This window comes from Xyrauchen texanus, chromosome 18 (genome assembly GCF_025860055.1).
Source record: "Xyrauchen texanus isolate HMW12.3.18 chromosome 18, RBS_HiC_50CHRs, whole genome shotgun sequence".
Taxonomy (NCBI): domain Eukaryota; kingdom Metazoa; phylum Chordata; class Actinopteri; order Cypriniformes; family Catostomidae; genus Xyrauchen; species Xyrauchen texanus.
In genome coordinates, this window is record NC_068293.1 from 8,129,532 (window position 1) to 8,139,480 (window position 9,949).

Here is a 9,949-nt window from a genome sequence, read left to right on the forward strand (position 1 = left end):
TTTGTCCTGCACTTATACTTAGGCTGTGCCAAAGCAAAGCTTGTAGCCGCTCATGTAGAGTGGAATTGCTGATTTACATGCAGTTTTTTTTAGTACCGGTACAAGTTTTATAACAATGACCCAGGTCATTGTATCTACTGAAACTCGTTATTCTATTCTGTAAAGTTGTAGAAGAAGATAGAGTTAGAAAAAAATGGTATAAGGACTAAGTATTTACAGTGCCTGTGTAGTTGTGCCAGTAAGGATAACAAACTTTTACAGTTAACAAACAATCTCAATATACTTCTCTCTGTTCTATTGTAGTGACCCTTTTTTGTGGTGAAGTGTGCCATTTCTGCAGCACTAGCATCACCAAACAGAATAGCAGTTTGAGAACATTATTTATAATGTTCTCAAACTGGTTTCCCAAACACTTCCCCTGTCTGCCAGGTAGTGCGTCGCCAAACTCCGGTTTGTTGCTACAACAGAGCAGTATGTTTTTAATCCTGTATAGTTGTAAATTTACATAAAAAATGACACCCATCACCTTTAAGAATCTACAGTATTTGCATTTTGATAATCCTAGTTGGAGGGCCCTGTTGTGTCACCACCTTTTCCTTCCATGCATTACAACTGTGTTTTCTTAGTGTTTTCACTCTATTAATAGATGAAGGTTTGTTATAAGTTATCAACCCATTTCTTAAAAGTAATAGTAGCTGGCATTGTCTATGCTGATGTGTTGGTAGTTTATTTGTGAAGGCAATTTTAATGTCATTATAAACCATAAGTTATATCTTCAAAAAGACAGCTTCTGGTAAATGGCAACTTGCAGATCACATAGTGTGTTAGTGTCTTTAGGTACTGTAAATACCAGTTTACTGTAAGTACTGAGTATGTCATGGCAGCTACAGTATATTCTGTCTTCCAACATCCCTCTGCTCTTTGTTTCCAGGGAACCGCTGGGCCAGACCCCACCACGGTTTATCTAGACATGAGAGCCCTTCGGCATGACAGGTGATATTACTAACCCTAATGTTTTATTTAAATCATGTATTAAGTTATTAGGTATTTATATTGAAGCTCAGAGCTATTGTATGACTAGATACAAAGAGTTTTTTTAACCAATGAATGACTATAAGTTTGATAAATGTTTTATCTTTTTCATGTGTCTCAGGGTTCGATTAGTTGAGAGAGGCTCACCACACAGTCTACCACTGATGGAATCTGGGAAGGTGAGAAACCTCACACATCAGCTTCAAATAATATAATATAAGAGATAATGTACAGTCAGTGGGGTTTTATCTCAAGTAAACAACAACAGTGTGATCAGGACCCTGATGCGAAATGGAGACTACTGCTTATTACACAACTACTTACCAAATAAATGGACATATGAAATATGGATTTGAGTTGAAATTACTTAATTATTTGTGAATAAATAGACTGCAAAGTGAAACAAAAGACATGAAACTAGCAAAGCTATGTAGGAAATCGGTTACTTGAGACAAAGGTCTTTGTTGTTACATGTAATTATTTGACTGCAGAATGTCATGACTGACCATTTAGAATCAAGTAAACCTGGAAATAAACAGGAAGTTTTATTATTTTGAAAAAAAGAGGAAATATTTAAGATTCTGCTCTATTTCTTTCACTTATCAAATGTAAATGAATTTGTGACACTGACCATTAACTTCTTTGTACAAAAAGAGTCCAAGATGCAATTTAGTGAGTCGAGTCAAGTGTACAGGCCCTGCATTGTGGACATCAAGCCAATCTATTTCCCCTGATTATGCTCAAGGATTATATGAGAACTCGTAAATACTGTCTATGTACGGTGGGGTCCAGAAGTCCATTTGTGAAAATCTTTCTATTTTGTATTTTCTGAAATGGACTCCACAAGTTTGTGCAGAACCTGATCATCCATATTGTCCCAGCATGTTCTATAAAGCTTCTTGTGAGCTTCAATGGAACCCTGCCAGTCTGATCTTTTGTAAAAAGAATGTAACATGGTCAATGTCACAGATTTGCTTATTTGATTAGTGACCTTGAAATAGTGCAGATTAATATAATGTTTAATTGTATAACTAATTGTATAAGTAAGGGATAATCCACGGTTAGATGATGCTTCACGTTGGGTGGTTCTTCGCCTCAACATCGTGCATTTAAAATCGTTTAACGCACACCTAGCCGTGGATTATCCCATGTATACCATGGTCACTTGCCAGAGTTAATTAGTTACAGCTGTCATAGACTTTTTGCAGCATACATTTTTAATGGACTAACAAGAAATTATGGTTAATTTTATCTAAAGGCTGTTAGATCTACAGCTCTGCCAATTCTAAATCAGACACAGAGGAAAAAGTAGTGTGACCACATACGTCAAAACTGAATTTAAATGCACAATCCAGAAATGATAATATCCACAGAATGTAGTGGTGTTGGCACTTCAGAGATATAATTTAATTTGTATTCATTGTCACTTTCACATTAGTGTGGAAAAAAACGACATTACAAATGTGGCAGTGACAGTAAAAGTAGCACTTAATGTATAATAAGGGGGAAACCATTCAAAACACTCTGGAACCTGCAGATTTTGACCTCTGAGACATCGGTATGGTATCCGTGCAAAACAAGCTGAATTCGATTTATATTAGCTACGCTGATGAAAGTGGTTAGGAAATGTTTTCAATTGCTATTGCTCACTCTGCTTGCGCTGTAATGTTATGTTGCTATGGTTACAAACAGTGCATTAATATTGAACAGTGATTAAAACTGACCTTTGCATTCAACGGTTTGAACCGCATGCATTCCAGACAATCAGAATAGAGTATTAGAACAGACCATGGTATTATCATAATTATGTCATGTTAATTTTTATAATTTTTAAGAATCTATAACTCTCATTTTCAATGTGAACACAGACTTTTGAACCCAACTATATATTCATTATATAGATATTTCAGTCAAGAACTCTCTGAATACATTTTAAAGTATTATAATGGGTATGACAAGTTTTTACATTACTGATGCTATCGAGCAAGTGCAAAGACTTGCTAGAACATACACAGACATGCTGTGTTGCGCATGTAAGATATGATGCTGCTGCAGCACAATTGAAGGTAAATGATGTACATGTAGAACATGATGCGCAGCTGACATACAATCCCCCTGTAGCAGCTCTAGAAGACAGGTGGTGTTGGGGAGGAGGAGGGTTTCAGTCTCATAGCACGCAGCAGTAAAACCGGATTACCATCAAATGATAGAGGTAGTTTAAATGCTTGACAAAGGAGTTATTGGCTAGTTGATTAGCTATCAAATAACATGTCAAAAGACTGATCAGCTTGGGCCATGTAAAGTTTCATGTCTGAATAATTAATGTTTTTCACCACACAGATTTTGCCTGGAGTGAAGGTTATAATTGCCAACACAGAAACCAAAGGACCTTTGGGAGATTCTCACCTGGGTGAAGTAAGTTTCAACCTCGCCATCAATCAGGAGATCATCCAAAAATGTCTCAAATGAACCGTGTTCGTATTTGCATTTTGTATTATCTGATGTATTTCCTGTTATTTTGTGTAGTGAATTTATGGGACTCTATTTGAATTTTGAAACAGATCTGGGTGAGCAGCCCCCATAATGCCACAGGATATTATACTGTTTATGGGGAGGAGGCATTACATGCTGACCACTTCAGCACCAGACTGAGCTTTGGTGACACACAGACAGTGTGGGCTCGCACTGGATATCTCGGCTTCTTACGTCGTACGGAACTTACAGATGCCAGTGGAGGTATGCATTCAATAAGTAAAACCAGACACACACACTATTGTCCCATTTAAGGATATTTCTGGGGTATGGAATACATTTTGGTAAGGGACTCTTAAGATGAAAGTTAATAATTGAATTGAAATGTACATGTACTATTCATCCTTAACATTTTTGATGTTTACTCATATCAAATGCAACACACTAACAAAATGTTGGTTACCAGAGAAACCCATTATTTTATAATTTTTTCTAGAGCGCCATGATGCCTTGTATGTGGTTGGGTCTCTTGATGAGACTTTAGAGCTGCGGGGAATGCGTTATCATCCCATTGACATTGAAACGTCTGTGATAAGGTCACACAAAAGCATTGCAGAGTGGTAAGCTATATTTCTACAAGGTTTATCTTGTACCTCATAGAATCAGATTCTAACCTTTACATGTAACACTTTAATCAAATCACTTTTTGACATGTAAATTGTTCTACAACTATAGCACTGGTTTGAAAGAGTGTAAAAACTGCACCAAACGAAATTGCAAAACTGGGACTCTTAATTTGTTTGAGTGGCCAGACTGGACGGGCCTTAATCAATGATGTGCGTTTGGTGCGTGGCTACCTGTTTGCCCAATCAAGGCAATCAAAGGAGTGTTTGAAAATAGGGATGCCACAAATGAAATTTCTGGGCTGATACCGATAACCGATCATTTTACTTTTTATTTAGCCTTTTAACTGTATCTGCAGCTAATTAATTAAAAGCAATGCACTTAAAAACAAAGTTAGTGACGTTAAAATAATTCACCAGTTCTTAACTGCTGCTATTTAAGATGTGGTGGATGTAATGTGAACCAGTGACTATATTATAGATGTATGCTGACTTGAATGGCAAGTACCATTTAGCATTTCCATTTATGTGTGTATGTATGGTAATCCTTGTAACAAATTATTGTTGAAAATATCAGATGTAATTCCAATATCAGTGCGATAATAACATTTAGATTTTCCCAGTTATCGTCCAATAATATATTGCCTGCCAATATATGGTGCACTCCTATATTGTCATTTATTTTTGTAATTGTGTTTGGCGACACAAGTGGCACAGAAGTTACACACATTTAAATGCTGATGAAAATAACTCTTATTTTAACTATTTATAAATTAACTGAATTAAAGATAACTAAGTACTCTTTCACTCTCCCTTCTCCTCAGTGCTGTGTTCACATGGACTAATCTATTGGTGGTAGTGGTGGAACTCGAGGGCTCAGAACAGGAAGCTCTGGATCTTGTGGCGCTGGTGACTAATGTGGTTCTGGAAGAGCATTATCTTATTGTTGGGGTTGTTGTGGTGGTCGACCCTGGAGTCATTCCCATCAACTCCAGAGGGGAGAAGCAGCGTATGCATTTGCGGGATGGCTTCCTTGCTGACCAGCTGGACCCGATATACGTGGCCTACAACATGTGAGAATGTCTAACATGGAGGAACAGAACCAGATGCCAGAAAAATCTGCATATGCAAACATGCACATTTACAGAAGAGTGCAAAAGAGGACTTGGGGGGGAAAGTTTGGACAGTTTTGCCTCATGGCTTTCTCTTCCACAAACATGAAGAGTCCTTGATGGAGCTATGCATTTTTTATATCAAACTGTGAGAATGCCTTGAAAATCTAACTGTAACTCCAGTGTATCAGGGCAAATGACTGCAAATATGGATTCATTTAATGATTTCTTGTGTGGCATAACTATGAGTTCAGATTTCATTCAAGCACACTTGTTCTGCACATATGACACAAACTGGTTTTGAATGTTCCTGTGTGAAGAGGACTTGCCCTGTTGGGAAAAGGAGTGCCTGATGTCAGAAGCAGGATGCAGATTCTGGGAGCAGTGTGCAGACCATTGCTATGTATTACAAGGGCATGTCAAACTTTGTAATGCATTTCATTTCATGGCATTACTATCAGCATCGTTTTTTTTTGGTTTATGCTCTTTTTATTGCAGCACTACTGTTAGGAAATGGAATCGCAAAAATAATTGCTATTGGTTGAACATGTCTGTCATTGTCCAATCAAACAGATAGTCCCGCCCCAAACCACGCCAATGGTTGAGCCAATGCTAACGCATCAGTCTGGTTGTGATGCTCAAACAAACAGAAATGTGTTTTAAGTACAATGATGTAACTCACTGCTTAACTACCATAGTATGATGCATTGTTGGAGAAATTATCTAGCTAGTCACAATTGTTTCCTGAAACTGTTAACTGTAACTATGTCGTGCATCCATCCTTCGAACCATGTTGGTTCAACATATAGAAGGGGTGGAGTAAAAATATCTGCTCAGATTGAATGGATGTCAAATTAGAGGTTGTATACATGGACACCAGAAAGCCGGTTATTGCGAGAAAGCTGCTTAAGACATGAAAGTGGCATTCACATGTGTGCGTAGTTGCCGTTCTCTTTACCCCTGTATACAGTCAGGTCCATAAATATTGGGACATCTACACAATTCTAATCTTTTTGGCTCTATACACCACCACAATGGATTTGAAATTAAACGAACAAGATGTGCTTTAACTGCAGACTTTCAGCTTTAATTTGAGGGTATTTACATCCAAATCAGGTGAACGGGACCAAAAGTAATGGGACAATTGGCTGCTCAGCTGTTCCATGGCCAGGTGTGTGTTATTCCCTCATTATCCCATTTACAAGGAGCAGATAAAAGGTCAAGAGTTAATTTAAAGTGTGCTATTTGCATTTGGAATCTGTTGCTGTCAACTCTCAATATGAGATCCAAAGAGCTGTCACTATCTGTGAAGCAAGCCATCATTAGGCTGAAAAATCAAAACAAATCCATCAGAGAGATAGCAAAAACATTAGGTGTGGCCAAATCAACTGTTTGGAACATTCTTAAAAAGAAAGAACGCACCGGTGAGCTCAGCAACACCAAAAGACCCGGAAGACCACGGAAAACAACTGTGGTGGATGACTGAAGAATTCTTTCCCTGATGAAGAAAACACCCTTCACAACAGTTGGCCAGATCAAGAACACTCTCCAGGAGGTAGGTGTATGTGTGTCAAAGTCAACAATCAAGAGAAGACTTCACCACAGCGAATACAGAGGGTTCACCACAAGATGTAAACCTTTGGTGAGCCTCAAAAACAGGAAGGCCAGATTAGAGTTTGCCAAACAACATCTAAAAAAGCCTTCACAGTTCTGGAACAACATCCTATGGACAGATGAGACAAAGATCAACTTGTACCAGAGTGATGGGAAGAGAAGAGTATGGAGAAGGAAAGGAACTGCTCATGATCCAAAGCATACCACCTCATCAGTGAAGCATGGTGGTGGTAGTGTCATGGCGTGGGCATGTATGGCTGCCAATGGAACTGGTTCTCTTGTATTTATTGATGATGTGACTGCTGACAAAAGCAGCAGGATGAATTCTGAAGTGTTTCGGGCAATATTATCTGCTCATATTCAGCCAAATGCTTCAGAACTCATTGTGGACGGCGCTTCACAGTACAGATGGACAATGACCCGAAGCATACTGCGAAAGCAACCAAAGAGTTTTTTAAGGGAAAGAAGTGGAATGTTATGCAATGGCCAAGTCAATCACCTGACCTGAATCCGATTGAGCATGCATTTCACTTGCTGAAGACAAAACTGAAGGGAAAATGCCCCAAGAACAAGCAGGAACTGAAGACAGTTGCAGTAGAGGCCTGGCAGAGCATCACCAGGGATGAAACCCAGCGTCTGGTGATGTCTATACGTTCCAGACTTCAGGCTGTAATTGACTGCAAAGTATTTGCAACCAAGTATTAAAAAGTGAAAGTTTGATTTATGATTGTTAATCTGTCCCATTACTTTTGGTCCCTTAAAAAGTGGGAGGCACATATACAAACTGTTGTAATTCCTACACCGTTCACCTGATTTGGATGTAAATACCCTCAAATTAAAGCTGAAAGTCTGCAGTTAAAGCACATCTTGTTCGTTTCATTTCAAATCCATTGTGGTGGTGTATAGAGCCAAAAAGATTAGAATTGTGTCTATGTCCCAATATTTATGGACCTGACTGTACATGCGAATCTGTAGCCTAAGCGGTTTTCTCCACAGTAACATCATTTCATGAATATGGTGTTAGAGCCAACTTTGCTCTATTTTTTCTACTTTGCTTCACTTTATTTCCTGATGACCCTTATTTGCTTTTGTATTTGTTGCCTTATACTGTATTATCACAAACTGCTGCTGCTTTGTGCTGCAATAGTGGTGTTTCCCTCTTACGTCATACTCTGGTTTCCCCCCATGCATTTGAGAACATACAAAGATGCACAATCTTTAAAAGCCTGTAAGAACGTTGCTTATGCATTTACATGAGCACTTAAGTTGTGTTCTCTGACTGAAATCAAGACATGTTATTGGTATACAGAAAACAGCCAAGTGTACATGACGTTTCAGGAGCCGCTTTCGGAAAAAACACAGTGTAAAGGGGTTACAGGGAAAGGAGGAGGCGAGAACCGGCTTGACAATATTAATAATAGTTGAATATAAAACTCAACCTAAAAGACAAGCACACACAAAAAGGTGTCGGACAGCTGTCCGTAAATCTCTCGCTCTCTCTCTGTCGCTCTGCTGTCTTCAATTCAATTCAATTCAATTCAATTTTATTTGTATAGCGCCTTTCACAACACACATCGTTTCAAAGCAGCTTCACAGAACATCAGCATTAACAGACGACAAAAACTGCAACGTCCATAAAGTCGATTAATCATCATTGTGTAATTTAGACAAAATTTGATTTTAATGGTTTAAAAATAATTAAATGATAATTATATTAACTCTTTCCCTTCCAAACACGGAATTTCCGGGTTTTATGAAAAAAGCTTCCCGCCAAACACGGAATTTTCCTGGTATCCGTGTTTTAGGTGGAATACGGTAAGAAAGACCCGCACGCATGTTTTGAAAGAGTACGCAACTCTTTGATCAAAGGATCTTTGGTCTTCAGTCGGCCCTTATCCCTCTTGAGGGCTAATTAGCCTGATTAGGGGCCGGGTGTGCGGAATCACGACCCGGCCCTGCCCTCATTACAGAATGAAAGATATGTACTGTATGGAATAAAAGATACAGTCTCAGTGAAGTGAAATGACGTTAACACTGCAATATAACCAGAAACTTATAACCACAGGTGGAGATTTGTAGTTCCAACCACACAACTTTGCAATGCTATTGGAACTACGGTTTCAGGAGACACCAAATCATTGAACTATTTTGGTAAAGACAGAACTTACAACTTCAGTTGGCCAGCAGTGCTTTTGGGAAATGCACCCAAGAGCAAATGTTTTAATAGAACCACAGAACCGCAGTTTTTACACTTTTCAGGGCTATCAGTAAACATATTGCCCTACAAAGCCAAAACACAGTAACTACACAAACAGTTGAAAATGCTTCAAAGTGCAAAAGATTGTCCAGCCAAATGTGAATTATAAAACAATCTTACTCCATTTTCTCTGAATGTAAACATAGTTGAGCCAAACCCTTCTTTTAGTGGACAGATCTCAGTCCAAGAGTCCTGATTTTAGTCATAGTTAAAGCAGTTCCAAAAGTGTGCTGTGCATAAGCTGCTCCTCAAATTCACAAGCTTATGCATTACCAGCTAATGTTTCAACATGGCCCTTAAGTATTTTCAGATGTATGTGGACCATTTGTTCATATGTGAGCTTCTAGACTGTACAGGACAGGAATCAGGGTAATTACAATGATTCGATGTAAAGTCTTATTCAGGTAACCAAGTCCCAATCTGAGAAATCTGAGCTATTTTTTCACTGAATGGCATTGCCATTCATGGCTAGATTATTTTATATTCCTGTTTCAGATGAATGAATGAAAGTGACATTTATCCTACTTATAATTATTATTGATAAAAGTGTTTTCCCTTGACAATTAATTAATTACAAAATACCAAACAAATGGTACATCTATTTCAGGAAAAATGGCAACTGCAGGTGAGGGCTTTTAATGCTTATTTTACTTTCTGTGGAAATAATTGCTTGTGTTTTTCAGGAGCACTTTACCTTGCATTGGCCAGCTCTGTTGAGACCACTTCTAACAATCCTTGCTTTGTTTTATTGTGTTCATTGTTTAAAGGACAGGCAGTAAGCCTGCTGTAATTATGTACAGAACTTGTGTAATAACTTATTACTGGGATACCAGAAACCC

General features: G+C 38.3%; 1 protein-coding gene across 1 annotated transcript in view; it reads left to right on the plus strand.

Moving 5' to 3' along the window:
* The window catches only part of dip2a (disco-interacting protein 2 homolog A), a 152,038-nt gene extending 144,347 nt beyond the window's left edge, over positions 1-7,691 (plus strand). The window contains exons 34-39 of the mRNA XM_052149031.1: positions 932-993; positions 1,154-1,211; positions 3,373-3,447; positions 3,594-3,768; positions 4,001-4,124; positions 4,952-7,691. Coding sequence (XP_052004991.1) covers positions 932-993; positions 1,154-1,211; positions 3,373-3,447; positions 3,594-3,768; positions 4,001-4,124; positions 4,952-5,204 — 747 coding nt within the window. The 3' untranslated portion in view covers positions 5,205-7,691. The remainder of the gene's footprint in view (positions 1-931; positions 994-1,153; positions 1,212-3,372; positions 3,448-3,593; positions 3,769-4,000; positions 4,125-4,951) is intronic.
* The last annotated feature ends 2,258 nt before the right edge of the window (positions 7,692-9,949 follow it).